Raw genomic sequence first — 19,149 nt, 5'->3', positions numbered from 1 at the left:
TACTGTTAAAAGAACATATGGGATGTGAACAGTTCCAAGGAATGTGTTGTTTTAATTTGTCTGATTTTTCTCAAACTATTAAAATTCAGTTAGACAATATCCATCATATCATTGATAAGATTTCACAAATGCCTAGGGTGCCTAACTGGTTTTCTTTGTTTCACTGGATATGGCTGGTAATTGTAGGTCTGCTTTGGTTATGTAGCTGTATTCCTATTATGTTAATGTGTGCACACAATTTAATTAGTAGTTTAAAACCTATACATGCCTATGTTACACTACAAGAAGATATGTCAAAGAAATAATGAATCTTCCCATGTTTTCTTCCATCTGCTACTTCTATAGCTTTTCTTCTTCCTTCCTAATTACAACCCTTAAGTAGAATTCGTGCCTCATATCCAAATTACCGAGTATCATAATTCTTCCAAGTGGTAAAGATACCTCAAGACAAATGCTGGGCATAGAAGCCACAGGGCATGAATCTGCAAAGAAGTAAAAAGCTAACCTTTTCAAACAATATGGCTTCTCTCTCACTTACCAACTTTACATTTCCTTGTATGGCCCCGGAAGATGACTGGTTATCCAGAGACGGGTAAGATTCCTCGAGGGAGGAACAACCCAAGACAGGCACAGTCGCAGGGGGGCCATCAGGTGAGAAATTGGGTATCAACAGAGGTGAGGCTTAGAACCTCACCCCCCTGTTTTGAGAGAAATCTGCATCCGTGGATGTTTTGTTGCCCTTGCCTAGCTCGGATTAATACTTAGTCTATAGGCACACACCTGATCATCTACATTTGCCCTCTTACAGCACTAAACTATGTTTTCTACCTTTATCTTGCATCTACCTACCACTTCAGCATTTTATTTTAAAAAATATAATAATAATAATAAGGGAGAAATGTGGGACTCACATATAAATCAAGTATAAAAATCAAACGAATAATCATATCTGACTTGATTGTTTATAGTTCATGATGCGTGATCAAAACTGAAAGTGATATGACTGCCCTTGCACTGTTCACCATGTAAGAACTTATTCACTATGTAAGACCTTGTTCACCATGTAAGAACTTGTTTGTTATGCTTCAGAAGATTGGAGACTGTTGAGACATAGGCTTGGGGTTGATTAATGACTGTGCATTGAGTCCCCTATACAGAATTTTATTATTGTTAACAACATTTGATCAATAAATATGAGAGATGCCCTTTGAAAAAAAAATTCATATGGAACCGTCAAGGACCCCGAATAGCCAAAGCAATCCTGAGAAAGAAGAATAAAGTGGCGGGGATCTCACTCCCCAACTTCAAGCTCTACTACAAAGCCATAGTAATCAAGACAATTTGGTACTGACACAAGAACAGACCCACAGACCAGTGGAACAGATTAGAGACTCCAGACATTAACCCAAACATATATGGTCAATTAATATTTGATAAAGGAGCCATGGACATACAATGGGGAAATGACAGTCTCTTTAACAGATGATGCTGGCAGAACTGGACAGCTACATGTAAGAGAAGGAAATTGGATCACTGTATAACCCCATACACAAAAGTAAATTCAAAATGGATCAAAGTCCTGAATGTAAGCCATGAAACCATAAAACTCTTAGAAAAAACATAGGCAAAAATCTCTTGGATGTGAACGTTAGTGACTTCTTCATGAATATATCTCCCCAGGCAAGGAAAACAAAAGCAAAAATGAACAAGTGGGACTATATCAACCTGAAAAGTTTCTGTACAGCAAAGGACACCATCAACAGAACAAAAGGGTACCCTACAGTATGGGAGAATATTTTCAGAAATGACAGATCCGATAAAGGCTTGACATCCAAAATATATAAAGAGCTCACGCTCCTCAATAAGCAAAAAGCAAATAATCCAATTAAAAAATGGGCAGAGGAGCTGAACAGACAGTTCTCCAAAGAAGAAATTCAGATGGCCAACAGACATATGAAAAGATGCTCCACATTGCTAGTTATCAGAGAAATGCAAATAAAAACCACAATGAGATATCACCTCACACCAGTAAGGATGGCCACCATCCAAAAGACAAACAACAACAAATGTTGGCGAGGTTGCAGAGAAAGGGGAACCCTGCTACACTGCTGGTGGGAATGTAAATTAGTTCAACCATTGTGGAAAGCAGTATGGAGGTTCCTCAAAATGCTCAAAATAGACTTACCATTTGACCCAGGAATTCCACTCCTAGGAATTTACCCTAAGAATGCAGCAGTCCAGTTTGAAAAAGACAGATGCCCCCCTATGTTTATCGCTGCACTATTTACAATAGCCAAGATATGGAAGCAACCTAAATGTCCTTCAGTAGATGAATGGATGAAGAAGATGTGGTACATATGCACAATGGAATATTATTCAGCCATAAGAAGAAAAGAAATCCTACCATTTGCAACACCATGGATGGAGCTAGAGGGTATTATGCTCAGTGAAATAAGCCAAGCGGGAAAGAGAAATTCCAAATGATTTCACTCATCTGTGGAGTATAAGAACAAAGGAAAAACTGAAGGAACAAAACAGCAGCAGAATCACAGAACCCAAGAATGGACCAATAGTTAACAAAGGGAAAGGGCACGGGGAGGATGGGAGGGAAGGGAGGGATAAGGGTGGGGATAAAGAAAGAGGGCATTACGATTAGCATGTATAGTGCGTGGGGAGTACGGGGAGGGCTGTGCAACACAGAGAAGACAAGTAGTGATTTTACAGCATCTTACTACGCAGATGGAGAGTGACTGTGAAGGGGTATGTGGGGGGGGGCTTGGTGAAGGGGGGAGCCTAGTAAACATAATGTTCTTCATGTATTTGTAGATTAATGATACCAAAATAAAAAAAAATAAAAAATAAGAAAAACTGAACTTCAAGGCTGAGATTAAGTAATAAATGTTTGTTATCTTATACACTTTCTGAAGGCCAGGAATCTGGGAGTGGCTTGGGTGCTGGTTCTGGCTCGGGCGCTTTCACGAGGCTGCAGTAAAGCTGGAGAGTGGGACTGTAGTCTCTGAAGACTTCACTGGGGCTGAATGGTCTGCCGCCAAGATCACTCACTTGGCTGTTGGCAGGAAGAGTCAGGTCCTCACCACATGGGCCTGTCTGTAAGACTGCTCATGGTGTGGCTTCCCTTAAAGTGAGGGTTGTGAGAGAGAGAGAGCACAAATGAGTGAGAGCACTCAAGACAGGAGCTGCAGCCTTTCATAAATGTCATTTCAGAAGTGACATCCCATCACTTCAGCCATGTGCTGTCAGTCCCACAGGCCAACCCTGGGACAGTGTGGTACATGAGGATGTGAATACAGGAGGTAGGGATCATTATGGGCCAGTGTGGTGGCTGGGTACCATAGGGAGGCAGAGTTACCAGCCATAGTCCAGTTTCTCAAGGCTAAATATAATGGATTTCCTAAGATAGAACCAGATGGAGGGCTCTGGGAGCCCAGAGGAAGCTGGGATTTGGGTTTGTCTTGGGGGATGGCAGAGGCAGGAACATGGATTGAATCAGGGAGGGGATGGCATTTGGCTTGGGTCTGTATGGACATGGAAGAGGTTTGGGATACCTGAGAAGGAAATTTGTGGGCATTAGTCCCAGCCCCTGTGAGCTCACAATGGCTCCCCAGGAGTTATTTTACATATTACAGAGAACCTGTGATGGTGGAAGAGGGGAACCCCTCTTCCTTGCCAACCCACCAGGAAGATTCACCCTTTATCCTTTCCTCCCTCCCTCATTCCCACCCTTCCACCACCCCACCATCCTTTCCTTCATTATTCCTTCCTTTCTCTCCATTTCCCTCCTCTTCTTTCCCCCCACACAGGTAAAGTCTCTGGCCGAATCCATTGATGAGGCCCTAAACTGCCACCCATCAGGGCCCATGTCTGAGGAGCCAGGGTCAGCCCAACTGGAGAAGAGAGAGTCAAAGGAACAGCAAGAGGACAGCTCAGCCACCTCCTTCAGTGACCTTCCCCTCTACTTGGATGACCCAGTGCCCCCACCATCGCCTGAGCGGCTGCCCAGCACAGAGCCCCCTCCCCAGGGCCGGCCCGAGTTCTGGGCACCGGCCCCTCTCCCGCCAGTTCCTCCACCAGTGCCACCAGGGACCCGGGAAGATGGTGCCCATGAAGAAGGCGCTCGCAGGGGTCCTGGGTGCTTGGAGTGCCGGGATTTCCGGCTGCGGGCTGCCCATCTGCCCCTGCTTACCATTGAGCCTCCTAGTGACAGCTCTGTCGACCTGAGTGACCGCTCAGATCGCGGCTCTGTCCACCGCCAGCTGGTGTATGAGGCTGATGGCTGCAGTCCCCACGGGACCCTGAAGCACAAGGGACCACCAGGCAGGGCCCCGATCCCACACCGCCACTACCCAGCCCCAGAGGGCCCAGCCCCAGCCCCGCCAGGGCCCCTTCCACCAGCCCCCAACAGTGGCACTGGGCCCAGTAGTGTGGCTGGGGGTCGGAGGTTAGGGAAGTGTGAGGCAGCAGGCGAAAACTCTGATGGTGGAGAGAATGAGAGCCTTGAGAGCTCCAGCAATTCCAATGAGACCATCAACTGCAGCTCAGGCTCTTCTTCGCGGGATAGCCTGAGGGAGCCCCCGGCCACTGGCCTGTGCAAGCAGACCTACCAGCGGGAGACGAGGCACAGCTGGGACTCGCCTGCCTTCAACAACGACGTGGTGCAGAGGCGGCACTACAGAATTGGCCTCAACCTCTTCAATAAGTATGTGCTCTCTGTTCCCACCTCCTCTCCCCTTCCTACCCTGGCATGGACACTCTGACTCCTGGAACTGAATTCCTAGCAGTGATCCAGCTTTCGCCATCATGTTGTGGATGATATTTCTTCCCAGCCATTTAGGGAAGAGGATTGGGAACAGGGTGGTAGAGTAGAAAGCCCCCTACCCCCCAATACCTGTCAGAGGCAGTTCTGGTCCTGGCACTGCTTCTGACTAGCTGTGTGATTGTGGGTGAGATGCTCCCCTCTCTAGGCCCCAGTTCACTGTCTATAGGATGGATTCTGAATCTTGGGTCCCTACCTCCCCTTTTCATTGGGAAGACTATATGGTGTATAAAGAGCCTTGCTCTGAGAAATGGGAACATTAGAGCCCTAGTCTGATTTTGGCCAGATTCCCCATGTAACCCTGGACAAGGTGGGTTCCTTCTTGGGGCTGCAGTATTTCCATTTGTCGACTAGCAGGATGTGTATATCTGAGGCCTTGGTGGGTAGGGTGGAGTGGAATGCTGAACTAGTCAGTGATCATGACTGAGCCTTTTCTAGGTGTTTGGTCTTGTGCCTGGTGCTTAGGAGTGGAGTGGGAGGGTGACACTTGATTAGAAAATAATTAGTGAACAAATGCCTTATCTTTTTATAGCCTATTAGACATTGCCACCTATATTTAATTCTCACAATAGCTCAGCAAGGTGAGAAGTGGTGTCCCTATTTTATAGAAAAGGAACTGAGGCTTGGGGAAGTACAGGCAATTATCCTGAGCCATACAGCTGCTAAGTGATGGATCAGAGACTCCTGTGGCACCAACATCTCTTCCAAATCCCAGTGTCGTGGGGTCTGAAAGCTCTGGGGTCCTGTGAATGGTATGGCTCAGACCCAATTTGGCCTAGTGGGAAGTGGGGAGCACCTTGTCCATGGCAACACTCACAGAGGCTGGGTGATACCTGTCTGGGTGGGATGTGGGCTGCAGACAAAGTAAACTCTTCACTTCTTTCCTACTCTGAGGGTTTGTAAATCAGAGAGAAGAGCTTAGCCTGAAGCTTAAGACTCCCAGGACTCCTCAGTGCCCACTGGGAGTATCAAAGCACCTCACATAAAGCAGGCTCTCATAGATGTTAATTTTCTTTCACTTATAGTGTGGCCCCAGTGAAGGAGAAACTTGGGTTGAGGATACCTTGGAGTTCTGAAACTCTATGAAGTGGCAAAGTGGCTACCTGTCCTTGGGCCTCAGTTTTCTCATCTGTACTATGAAGGGATTGGATCAAATTATATACTTGACTTCTTTGGTTCTCTGAGGCCATGACTGGGCCCCAAATTTGTTCAAGCATCGGGACAGAGGACAGAGTTCCAGGAGGATGGTCATCTCATCTACCTCCCCTCTTTCTGCAGGAAGCCAGAGAAGGGTATCCAGTATCTGATTGAGCGGGGCTTCCTGTCAGACACACCAGTGGGAGTGGCTCACTTCATCCTGGAGCGGAAAGGCCTGAGCCGGCAGATGATAGGGGAATTCCTAGGGAACCGGCAGAAGCAGTTCAACAGAGATGTGTTGGAGTAAGGACCCCAGAATAGGACAGAGCAAGCCAGGGGTTCCTGGAAAAGGAGGGAGGAAGGGGGCAGCCTGTCCTTTTTGCTCAGATAAACTCCACAAAACAGGATGAATAGACCTTTCTGCTTCCATACCCCTCTGCCCCAAAGACGTCTGATCTCTCTTGGCCCTATTCCTAAAGTCTTCTGAGTGGCCCTGGGCAAAACATCCTTTTCCTGTGGCCTGCTTTGGGCCTCAGTTTCCCACCTCTGAAATGAGTGGGTCAACAGAAAGGACCCTTACCAGCCATGTGTCTGGCCTTGATTTTGTGGGATGGATTCAATTTCAGATGTTCCAGCCTCACAAGTACTTGTTTGGGCCTCAGGTCCAGATTTTGAAGTCTGTCACTGGGGGCGTTTGTCCATTTGAGCAGGTCAGGGTGGGTCAGAGGTTTTCTGCAGAGGAACTGAGAGTGCCACACCCCCTTCTTTGCTCCTCAGCTGTGTCGTAGATGAGATGGACTTTTCCTCTATGGATTTGGATGATGCACTCCGGAAGTTCCAATCCCATATCCGGGTTCAGGGTGAGGCCCAGAAAGTGGAGCGACTCATTGAAGCCTTCAGGTGTGCCTGCTTTCCACTCCTGAAGCTGCCCTCCCCTACTTTGGGGGGCAGTGTAGTATGTGTCTACAGGTCACCTCTCTGGGTCTTATACTTTCCTCATCAGAAAATGGAAACTGTAAATTCTATCTTGCAAGGCAGTTGTGAGGATCAGAGGTAATACACCTAAAGTATCTAGCTCAGCATTTGGGACATGGGCATCCAATAAGGGATGACAACATCAGCAACAACAACTAATGCTCATTAAGAGTACTTACTGAGTATCAGGTGCTGAGCTGGGCACTTTCCATGATTATTTCACTGAATACTCACAACGACCCTATAAGGTAGGTGCTTTTGTTATGATTCCCATTCCACAAATGAGAAATTAGAAGTGAGAGCAGTTAAGTAACTTGCCTAGAGTCATACAGTGAATAAGCAGTTGAACCAGGGTTTGAACTCAAGTATGTCTGACTCCCTGACCCATACATACCCTTATTTCTTATCCTCTACTATGAATGCTTTGGGTATCAGGCAGACCTGGGTATAAATCCTGGTTCCATCCACTCCTTTAGGGTGTTTGGAGAAGAAACAGAAGAATTGCTGAGAACTTGTTTCTCATAACAGAAGGATTTGCTTTGCAGTCAGAAAGATCTGGGTTTTCATCTTGGCATCACTATGTACCAACTCTATTACCTTGGGCAAGTTACCCCACCACTTTGATCCTCAGTCAGTTCATCTGTAAAATGTGGCTACTCATAGCTACCTTGTAGGATTGTGATAGGATTACATGAGACAATGTATATAAATCCCATGACAAAGTTCCATAAAAGGTACAGGTTGTGAAATGTAGGCTTGTCTTGGGGAAACTCTGAAGAAAGAGGACAGACCCAGAGGGCTTGGGAATATTTCTTGGAGAGGGTTGGTGGTGCCAGCCTGGGAAGATGGTGGGTGGGTAGAGATTACTGGTGCCTGACCCTGGCCTTGATCCCTCCTGCCCTACAGCCAGCGGTACTGTGTGTGTAACCCAGCCCTTGTGCGCCAATTCCGGAACCCAGACACCATCTTCATCCTTGCTTTTGCCATCATCCTCCTCAACACTGACATGTACAGTCCCAGTGTCAAGGCTGAACGCAAGATGAAACTAGATGACTTCATCAAGAACCTGAGAGGTGACACCAGAACTTCCTGTCAGCTTTTCCTGTCCTTCACCTGGGAAGGGAAAGTGGGCAGGATGGGGGTGTGGTGGGGAGGAAGGCGGGAGGGTACATCTGCTCCTGGGAAATTAACGTGTGATGCTTTCATTTTCTGCCAAGCCTGGATGTTCCCAGGACATGTGCTTATTTATTTACTCAAGCAGTCGTTTGTCCATTCTCTCATTCTTGCACTCAATGTTGACTGAACAGGTCCTGGGGTTTAACAGTGAACGTGAGTGATAAAAACCCAGACTCTTACACAGCCTACATTAATTCACTCAGTCATTCCAGTGTCCCTTCACTCATCACTGCCTCTTTCCATCTCGTCTTTACTTATGCCCATAAAGACTCATTTAATTATTTAGATAGCCTTTCTTCCATTCATACATCCATTGATTCACTCGACCAACCATCCAGCCAGCCAGCCAGTCAACAATGAGTGCCTCATGTGTGCCAGGCCCTTATGATGGGTGCTAAGGACAGTTGGAGGGGTATCTGCCATAGTCCCTGCCCCAAGAAACTCCCTGTTTGTAGTACCAGATACCCAGCATGAGACAGGAAGGGTGAACCCCCATGTCAGAGAGTCCGAAAGTGCAATCAGAGCTCAGAGGAGGGAAAGCCCCCCACCACCATGCTCCCTGGAGGAGGTAGTATTTTCATTTTGGGTGCTGGTTTGTGGGGAGGGGCTTGAAAGCATGAATAATGTGACAGAATGGCAATAGAGGCGGCTTACCTAACAGTAAGAATGACAAAGAGAGGAAAAAGTAAAGTTGTTTGGAGAACAATCAAGATGGGGTGCACAACCCAATTGGGAAGGTCAGTTGGAACCAATGTACAAAGGAAGGACTTGAATTCCATGTGACAGTTGTTACCTTGACCTTTTCTCTTGGTTTATGATATTGGTGTCAAGCCCTGCCTCTCACTGAAGAGCAGCCTACTAAAAATGGCAAAGATGTTAGGGTTATTTAAACAGAAATGAAAAAGGGAGATAGAATTAAGGAAAAACAAACAGACAACACAAATTTTCTGACCATCAGGGTTTGCACACTTAATGGGCTTAAGCTCTCTGGCACCTGAGGTAAAAAGGCAGTATGATGAAGGATGTTCCTTTAGCACCTGTCCAAGGGGATGGCACACCATTTCCAAAGAAGAAAACATTTTCTCTAGCAGAAGGTTTAGAGGGAAGACTGAGTGGGTTTCACTCAGCAGACCATCAGGATGGTAGACTTAGGAGGGAGTTAGATCAGAGGCCATCTGGAGCTATCCCCAGAATCCTGCCATTAGCCATTCATTTGTTCATTCATTCATTTCACCCATTCTCTCTCTCTGTATGTATATATGTATATCTTTTCCCCTCCAGTTATTAAATAAATAAGCAAACAAATTTTGGAAATAAAGAAAATTTTTAATCCAAAAATCTATCCCCTAGAGGCAACCATGATTGATATTTTGGTGTAGTCTATTTGTTTTTCCTATGCGTATATAACTTTTTATATAGTTAAGATCATGCTGTACATACAATTCATTATACCTTCTTTTTCATTTAACTTGGTACAGAACTTTCTCATGCTTTTTGTAAATGTCAAGTTTTTAATAGCCATAAATTATTTTATTAATGGATATGCTCAGCGTTACTTAACTATTCCTCTCCTGTTAGAACTTACGTTGTTTCAAATTTTTTCCATAAGTAGTACTTGTACATGTATCTTTGCACATATTTCCGAGTAATTCCTTAGGACATATTTCTAGAAGAAGAATCACTGAATACTTAGGCTCTTGTCAGATTACCTTCCAAAATAATTATGTCAATGTAAGTGCCCACCTCCCTGCACTCTAACACTGGATATCATCATTTAACATTACTTTTGCTCTTTAGAATGGCAAAAAATGAGTATCTGGTTGTGTTAATCACACTGTGCTCTAAGTTATTTAAACAAAATTCCCACCCTGGAGAAGAAAGCAACTGACTGTCTTGCTGAAGGACACTTTTCTGGCTTGATCCTGCCCAAGGGACTGAGGGTGCTCACTCCCTCTGGTCCTGGCCATTGTGATGGCCCATGCCCGGGTGTGAGTGTCATGGAGAACCACAGCCACCCACCCCCAACATTTATGCAATATATCTCTGTGTTATTCCCCTCACTCAGGGGTTGACAATGGCGAAGACATCCCCCGAGACCTCCTGGTGGGCATCTACCAGCGCATCCAGGGACGTGAACTGCGGACCAATGATGACCATGTGTCCCAGGTGCAGGCTGTGGAGCGCATGATTGTAGGCAAAAAACCGGTAAGTGCCTTCGGAGGCTGCAGAGGGGACAGGGTTTGGGTCTGCCTTTGCCATGGAGTGAGACGTCAGTGCTGCTCTCTAAGCTCAGGCTCTCCTTGCCTGCCAAATGAAGTGGGTGATTCCTCAGGGTCGTGGTGCAAACTGAGTGTACCACTCTATCGGAAATGCATCTAGCACACTGCCAGGCACGTAGTGGGTGCTGCATACATATTAGTGTCCTTCCCACCTCTTGTTTTACCCATCCATCCCAAGTGAGGAGCCAAGCTAATAGCTGATATCCAAAGCAAAGAACATACTCTAGTGTTTTGCCCAACAAACATTTACAGATGATTTCCCTCTTAGTCCAGCATATTACTGGGCACCAGGGATATAGATGTGAATCATACATTGTCTCTGTCCTTGGAGGCACTCACAGAACCAGTGTCAGACAAAGACACAATACTTCTGTCTTATAGTTAATAAGTTATGAAGTTAATACTTCTTCATACAAGAAGGGAGAGATCATTTTCAGTCTGGGGAAATCAGAGTGGTTTCTTGGAAGAGGGAACCCTGAAAGTAAGATTTGGAGGAGGGGTGGAATGTCGCCTTATGGAGCTAGGTGAGAAAGGCCTTCCAGACAGAGAGAGCTATAGGGACAAGGCAAGCCTAGACCTTAGTTGCTTAGACTCCTTGTGTCAGAGTGACAGTGATATGTATCAGACGTAAACTTCCTCTTGTGGTAGAATGTTAAGATGCTAGAGGCCTAAGGCTGGCGTGCTGGCCTTGTTGACACTCATTTCTTCATGCCTATCTAGGTCCTGTCTCTTCCTCACCGTCGGCTGGTTTGCTGCTGCCAGCTCTATGAAGTGCCAGATCCAAACCGCCCCCAGAGGCTAGGGTTGCATCAGCGGGAGGTCTTCCTTTTCAATGATCTCCTTGTGGTATGAGCACGTGGGAGTAGGGATGGATGGGAGATGGTGAACTTGGCCCCTGGGTCTGGTGTGAACCATGTTACCATTGGTGGGTGAGGTGTTCTGCCACATGATCTGTGCCATCTTGGACAAGACATGGGCCAACTCTGCCCCTCCTTTACCTCCTGGATCTGGAGGTAGTGACTGCCACATGGGAGCAGAAAAATGTAAGGGCCAGGGCAGATAACAGACTTACAATCTGGGAAGTGGTAGAACATATTCCCATCTACCTCAGTAGCCCAGAGGGTTAGCTGGAGGAATGTGAACCTCTGTCCATGGGGTCAGTCTGAAACCTTTGGGTGGCTAGGACATTTGAAGTGATTCTTAAAACTGCTCATCACCAGTGTAGATGTGCATGTTTTAGAGCTGAGACTCCTAGGACTCTGCAGGTGGAAAGGGAATTTCAGAGTCTCCTTTCCAACGTCTTACTCAGGGGAAGAACTGGATTCGTGCATGGCCTTCTGCTTGCATGACTGCAGAGACAGAAGGCTGCCTTCCTCCAAGGCAGCCAGTTTCCTGGTCAGACAGCTCTGACTGCTAAAATCTTCCAGTGGGTTTCCTCTACCAATCTTCATGCCATGACCCTTGGGATAACAGAGAAAAACATATTCTCCCTCTGCTCTGAGGCAGCTTCTTAGGGATTGAGGGCAGTGACTTGTCCCCTCTTGATCTTCTTTCCTTTAGAGCAGGGTCTTGCAAACTCAGGACTATTGATTGACACTTGGGGCCATGTAACGCTTTGTTGTGGGGGCTGTCCTCTGCATTGCATGGTGTTTAGTGGCATCTCTGGGCTCTATCCTACTAGATGCCAGTGCTACCCCTTCAAACAAAAATGTCTCCAAGACATTGCTAAATTTCCCTTCGGGGGCAAAGCCACACCCAGCTGAGAATTGCTGCTTGAGCTGGAGCCCCTGCAGTGCTCTCTCTGAGCTTTAATTTCCTCCTCTGGGAAGTAGCGCTAACTCCTATCTCTAAGGGTTGTCATGAGGATGAATTAAGAGGTCAGATTTGGAATAGCCTAACCCAGAGGATTGCCCGGCCCACACAGGTGCTGAGTGAGTGTTTCAGTATCTGTCATGCACTGACACCTGTGTGTGTCCCCATGTTATGGACTGGGTGCACAGAGATGAGTGAGACTCAGTCTTTGGTCTCGGGGAGCTCACAGTCTGAAAGACTAAAAAAATGCTTTGCATAACTGTATACTGTAACCATTATGAAATCAAATAATTTACTTTTAACCACTTGCAGACCATCTGAGGTATTCACAACCTATTTCAGTTGAATCCAGAGTGCCCAAGTACTTGATAAAGACCTTGGGTTGTTGAGAGGAAGACTTGTTAACTCTAAACATTGGTTCATCAGAGATTGCTACTGTGTGCTGTCCCGTGGGGGTGAGAAGATACAGGACAAGCAGGCTCCTCTGGGCACTCCTGGTCCAGCAGGGGGCGATCACACACTCAGAATGCTCTCCCAAAGCTTGATGGGGGAAAAGCACTGAGCCGGCACTCTGGAAGGTCAGGAAAGGTGGGGGTTGGGATGGTGATCCGTGTGAGGTGTTAGAACAGGCTTCCTGCAGAGAGCAACATTCAGTTTCTTCCAGTAAAAATCGTAAATGCCCCTTGTGCATTGTCAGTATACCAGGGACTTGCATTTTCTCCCCTCTCCCATTCTCCCCAACTTGTGTGTGTGTGTGTGTTGTTGTGTAGATGCGAGTGGTGGTGGGAATAGAGGGTGGCTGTGAGAAATAGGTACCATCTGGGGATTCCGCACCCCAAACCCTGCCTCTTGTCTTTTTCTCACCCCTGCCAAAGGTCACCAAAATTTTCCAGAAGAAGAAGATCTTGGTGACATACAGCTTCCGTCAGTCCTTTCCCCTCGTAGAAATGCACATGCAGCTCTTCCAGAATTCATGTGAGTCGTTTGTGGATCCCAGAGTCCCAGGAGCCTATGCCATGGCTCCCATACTCATCCTTCATCCACACCAACCTCTATTTGTGGGATTCCTTTGCAACTGCCTAAGGTCTCCAAGGCACCCACTTGGTCCTGGGATACAGAGCACACCAGCATGCAGTATGATGTGGGCCTGTGCCCTGGGGAGCCCATGGTCTCACAGGGAACCACAGTGTGTATGTTTTCTGGTGGGCCAAAGAGATGATGATTGTGCTGTGCTTTGAAGGACTGAGCCACAGGAACTTTGTTGGGTGGCCTCCTGGGCAGCATTATGAGTAGAGGCAGAGGTGTTAAGGAAGGGGTTCTAGAGAGCAGCCACGTGAGCCCACGGTGGCAGCGGCCGAGTGGCCCAGGAGTGGCCCGCACGCGCCTTTGGCAGCGGCACCAGAGGGGTCCGGGAGTGGTCCGCCCAAGCCCGCAGCAGCGACAGCGGCAGCGGAGCGGCCCGGGAGCAACCCCGCCCACAGCAGCAGCCCAGAATCTCCTCCTGGCACACAGATGCCCAGGCCAGACCCAAGGCCACTGCCAGCATGCAGCTGCCCAGTGGGGGCACCGCTCTCACAGGAGAGCACACCTGCATGCCTGCCACTCCCCGCAGGGCTCTGGGCTAACCTGACGGCGACCCTGCCCACAGCAGTTTAGGGGATTAACCTGGAGGCTGCTCTAGGAGTGCGGGTAACCGACACAGGCAGCGGAGAAGGGCAAGGCATCCAGCAAGCAGGAAAGGATTTTCTTCTCCCAGCTGACACATGTGCTACCTGCCGAGAGCTACCTCTATCACCATGAAAAGGCAGAAGAATTTGGTCCAGTCCAGAATTACCCAGACAACCCCCAAGAGAGGGCCTGGGGAGACAGACTTAACCAATCTCCCCGAAAAAGAATTCAAAATAAAGGTCACAAACATGCTGATGGATCTGCAGAGAAATATGCAAGAGTTAAAGGATAAAGTTGGGAGGGAGAATACAGAAATAAAACAATCTCTGGAAGGACTTAAGAGCAGACTGGATGAGGTGCAAGAGGTCGTTAATGGAATAGAAATCAGTAAACAGGAACACAGAGAAGCCGAGGCAGAGAGAGATAAAAAGATCTCCAGGAATGAAAGAATATTAAGAGAACTGTGTGACCAATCCAAACGGAACAATATTCACATTATAGGGGTATCAGAAGAAGAAGAGAAAAAGGGATAGAAAGTGTCTCTGAAGAAATAATTGCTGAAAACTTCCCCAAACTGGGGGAGGAAATAGTGTCTCAGACCATGGAGGCCCACAGAACTCCCAAAACAAGGGACCCAAGGAGGACAATACCAAGACATATAATAATTAAAATGGCAAAGATCAAAGACAAAGACAGAGTATTAAAGGCAGCCAGAGAGAAAAAAAGGTCACCTACAAAGGAAAACCTATTAGGCTATCATCAGACTTCTCAACAGAAACCTTACAGGCCAGAAGAGAATGGCATGATTTATTTAATGCAATGAAACAGAAGGGCCTTGAACCAAGAATACTGTATCCAGCATGATTATCATTTAAACATGAAGGAGGGATTAAACAATTCCCAGACAAGCAAAAGTTGAGGGAATTTGCCTCCCACAAACCACCTCTACAGGGTATTTTAGAGGGACTGCTCTAGATGGAAGCACTCCTAAGGCTAAATAGATGTCACCAGAGAAAATAAAATCACAGTAAAGAAAGCAGACCAATCAAATACTAATTAAAGGCAAAAAATAAAATCAACTACTCACAAAAGCAGTCAAAGGAAACACAAAAGAATACAGAATAAAACACCTAACATATAAAGAATGGAGGAGGAGGAATAAGGGAGAAAAATTAAGAATCATCAGATTGTGCTTATAATAGCTTAATAAGCAAGTTAAGTTAGACAGATAATAAAGAAGCTAACCTTGAACCTTTGGTAACCAAAAATCTAAAGCCTGCAATGGCAATAAGTACATATCTTTCAATAATCACCCTAGATGTAAACGGACTGAATGCACCAATCAAAAGACACGGAGTAACAGAATGGATAAAAATGCAAGACCCATCTATATGCTGCTTACAAGAGACTCACCTCAAACCCAAAGACATACACAGACTAAAAATCAAGGGATGGAAAAAGATATTTCATGCAAACAATAGGGAGAAAAAAGCAGGTGTAGCAGTACTGGTATTAGACAAAATAGACTTCAAAACAAAGAAAGTAACAAGAGATAAAGAAGGACATTACATAATGATAAAGGGGTCAGCTCAACAAGAGGATATAACCATTATAAATATATATGCACCCAATACAGGAGCACCAACATATATGAAACAAATACTAACAGAATTAAAGGAGGAAATAGAATGCAATGCATTCATTTTAGGAGACTTCAACACACCACTCACTCCAAAGGACAGATCCACCAGACAGAAAATAAGTAAGGACACAGAGGCACTGAACAACACACTAGAACAGATGAACCTAATAGACATCTACAGAACTCTACACCCAAAAGCAACAGGATACACATTCTTCTCAAGTGCACATGGAACATTCTCCAGAATAGACCACATACTAGGCCACAAAAAGAGCCTCAGTAAATTCAAAAAGACTGAAATTCTACCAACCAACTTCTCAGACCACAAAGGCATAAAACTAGAAATAAATTGTACCAAGAAAACAAAAAGGCTCACAAACACATGGAGGCTTAACAACATGCTTCTAAATAATCAATGGATCAATGACCAAATTAAAACAGAGATCAAGCAATATATGGAGATAAATGACAATGACAGCATAAAGCCCCAACTTCTGTGGGACGCAGCAAAGGCAGTTCTAAGAGGAAAGTATATAGCAATCCAGGCCTACTAAAGAAGGAAAAACATTCCCAAATGAATAGTCTAAAGTCACAATTATTGAAACTGGAAAAAGAAGAACAAATGAGGCCCAAATTCAGCAGAAGGGGTGGACATAATAAAGATCAGTGAAGAAATAGAGAGCAGCCAGAGTTCAGTTCACCTTTACATGCTGGAGTATAGGGAGCAACAGGGCCACCAGGAGTTTAGGGGCCTTGGGGGGAAAGGGGAGCTGCTGAAGATGCCCAGGCAGGGAAGAGGCTGGGTCAGAGTTGGACATTAGGAAAAGCATTTCACAGATGGGTCACCTTGTTTGAGTCCTGACAGACCTCCCCTTTCCCCACAGATTACCAGTTTGGGATCAAGTTGCTGTCTGCAGTACCTGGCGGAGAGCGCAAAGTCCTCATCATCTTCAATGCCCCCAGCCTCCAGGACCGGCTGCGCTTCACATCTGACTTGCGGGAGTCCATCGCCGAGGTGCAGGAGATGGAGAAATACCGCGTGGAGTGTGAGTAGCCCAACCACATTTCCTTCCCCCTCTCCTGGTGTGGTGCCCTGCAGACACCAAGAATCCTGTCCTCTGAGAATCTCAGAGTTGAGGGTTAGTTTGTCCAACCTTCCCACCCTCATCCCAGGAACCCTTCAGCCTCTGCTTGAATACCTTCAATACTAAGAAACTCATTACCCCTCAACCCTGGATTATTATCCAAGCCCTAATTATGAGCCAGTTCTTCCTTCTATCAAGAGGCAGAAGAGAGAAGAGTCAGGGTATTAGCAGAAAGACTCAAGTTTCAGATCCTAAGCATGGAACTTATTATCTGGGTAAACTAAGACAAGTTTCCCAACTCTCCAGGCCCCAATTTCTTCATACATGACATTGAGATAATAAAATCTCCTTCATAGAGTTGTGGACATTCAATGAAGTAAAAGTAGACAAGGTGTCCTACATGTTAGAAGGACACTAGTTTTGATCATGCTGTTCGTCCAACAAACATTATTCCCCTTCCCAGCCTCTCCCCTCCACTCCCCACATTCTAGTTCCTGAGCTGAGTCCTGGTCACTAATCCTCCTGGCCTCCAGGGGCCACACCAAGTCATTCTGATCCTATATAATGGAAAATAATGATTACATCTCATTCCTTCCAATGCCCTCCAAGTTTTCTCTTCTCCAGGCTAAGCAGTCACAGTTTAAGAAACATGGTGTTAAGGAGAAAGAGGCAGGCTGAGAGACAGACAGAGAGAGAGAGGTGATGGACAGCTCCTTGATGCAGCCGTCACAGTTCCAGGGTCTACTTTGCTCCTCAGCAAGGCAGGGTCACACATTTTAGTTGACCAGATCCTTGACACCGTGGGGACATTCACAGACAGGGGTGAGCATACTAAGATGAAGGGAGGGCAAAGATAAGAGTATCCATGACCTCCACAGGGAGATGGCGGTGTTAAAAGAGGCTTGAGAGCACAGGCTGTGGACTCAGGTAGACCTGCTTCCACAATGTTGGCTCCACTTCCAACACTATGATGCTCGACGAACTCTGTGGCTTCTTGGATTCTTGGTTTCTTCCTCTGAAAAATGTGGATGGCAATACTTACCTCCAAACTATGGGGAGGGTTGAGTGAGATCAAATGCTGAGTGTACTGCTGGCACGTAACAGAGGATTTGCTTCCTGTCGGGTTCCTGCTCCTGTCCTTCCAGAAGCAGCCCTCTGCTCTGGGGCAAGGTATCTGAAAACTGAGTGGACCCTGGAATGATTGCCCACTGCTGCCATAGGCTAGAAGGGCCTTCCTGCCCCTGTAAAAACCAGCCACTGTGAAGCTCTGTTTTGAAGGGCAGGGGTGGTTTGGGAGACCAATCTGAGAGTGGGCTTGGGCAGGGAGAAGCAAAAAGGGTGAGAGGAGGGAGAGAGGAACAGGAGAAGCAGGCACTGAGAGGTTCCAAGGGCAGACCAAGTCAGTGGAGATGGCACCAGACAGGGCTGGTGCTGCAGGGGCCTTGGAGATGCAGCTGAGATCCGGGGGAATGTGCTGGGTATTCTGGGAGCAAAGCAGGATGCCTGGGGATGGAGGGGCGAGGAGAGTGAAGGCCCATGGCTGGGGTCAGTCAGGTGTCCTCTCACACCTGTTCCTGACCTTCACTCCCCATCTCCCACCCTGTCACCCAGCGGAGCTGGAGAAGCAGAAAGGTATGATGCGGCCTAACACCTCCCAGCCCGGAGGGGCCAAGGACTCAGTGAATGGCACACTGGCCCGCAGCAGCCTGGAGGACACATATGGGGCAGGCGATGGGCTCAAAAGGGGTGCACTCAGCAGTTCCCTGCGAGACCTCTCTGACGCAGGCAAGTCTACCGGGCCCCTGCCCTGGCTGGGGAGACGTGGGACCGGGTGTCCTTTCTGCCTCTCACTGACTGCCAGCCTTGCCCGCACCCACCACACACACACACACCCTGCCTTTATCCAGAGCCCTGGGCGCCATGCCACAGGGGTCCTGGGGAGCCCGGTCAGAACAGGTGGAGCCCAGGGTTTGGGCCAGGGAGTGTGACGTGGGGCCTCAGTCGTAGCCCCTCTCTCTTGCTGCTCCACCTCTCCTCTCTTTCCTCTTCTATCTCTCCAACACCACCTCTTCTCTCCTCCTTCTCCATCTTTTCCTCTTCTTGCTCCTCCTCCTCCACCTGTACTCCTCTCCACCTCCCCCTCTTCAATGGGGGAAAGGGAATAGGGGTGTCTGTCCCCGGGAGGGGCCCAGGCCTGGTCCCCAGCTCTGGAGCCCAGCAGGGTGGGAAGGGGGGGTTGCTGCTCTGACGCTGGGCTCCTTGCTTGTGGGCGCAGGGAAGCGGGGGCGGCGTAACAGCGTGGGATCGCTGGACAGCACCATCGAAGTAAGTGCCAGCTCCTACCCCACTCGTCCTCTGCATGAGCCCTGCCCCTCTGCCCGCTGTGGAGCCCCAGAGGACGAGGGGACCTGTTGCTTCCCCCTCTTCCCTGCTGGGAACCGGGCAGCTGCCTCTCCCAGCCAACCACTCTCTCCATCTGTCCTCAACTCTGTCTGTCCTCACTCTGCCTGTCTCTCAGTCTGTCTTCCACTCTCCCAAGCC

At 47.4% G+C, this 19,149-nt stretch overlaps 1 protein-coding gene across 6 annotated transcripts in view; it reads left to right on the top strand.

The window, feature by feature from the left end:
- Positions 1 to 19,149, top strand: part of IQSEC2 (IQ motif and Sec7 domain ArfGEF 2) — an 85,508-nt gene that overhangs the window by 63,700 nt on the left and 2,659 nt on the right. For 5 of the 6 annotated variants that reach the window (XM_036919061.2, XM_036919060.2, XM_036919064.2 and 2 more), the window contains 10 exons: positions 3,822 to 4,717; positions 6,113 to 6,274; positions 6,749 to 6,871; positions 7,853 to 8,019; positions 10,188 to 10,327; positions 11,122 to 11,247; positions 13,089 to 13,188; positions 16,408 to 16,569; positions 18,220 to 18,393; positions 18,884 to 18,933. In XM_036919061.2, the coding sequence (XP_036774956.2) occupies positions 3,822 to 4,717; positions 6,113 to 6,274; positions 6,749 to 6,871; positions 7,853 to 8,019; positions 10,188 to 10,327; positions 11,122 to 11,247; positions 13,089 to 13,188; positions 16,408 to 16,569; positions 18,220 to 18,393; positions 18,884 to 18,933 (2,100 nt within the window). The remainder of the gene's footprint in view (positions 1 to 3,821; positions 4,718 to 6,112; positions 6,275 to 6,748; positions 6,872 to 7,852; positions 8,020 to 10,187; positions 10,328 to 11,121; positions 11,248 to 13,088; positions 13,189 to 16,407; positions 16,570 to 18,219; positions 18,394 to 18,883; positions 18,934 to 19,149) is intronic. The other variant, XM_036919065.2, reaches the window with a different exon arrangement.

Source organism: Manis pentadactyla, chromosome X (genome assembly GCF_030020395.1).
Source record: "Manis pentadactyla isolate mManPen7 chromosome X, mManPen7.hap1, whole genome shotgun sequence".
NCBI classification, from domain to species: Eukaryota; Metazoa; Chordata; class Mammalia; order Pholidota; family Manidae; genus Manis; species Manis pentadactyla.
This window is presented reverse-complemented; position numbering and strand designations above follow the sequence as displayed.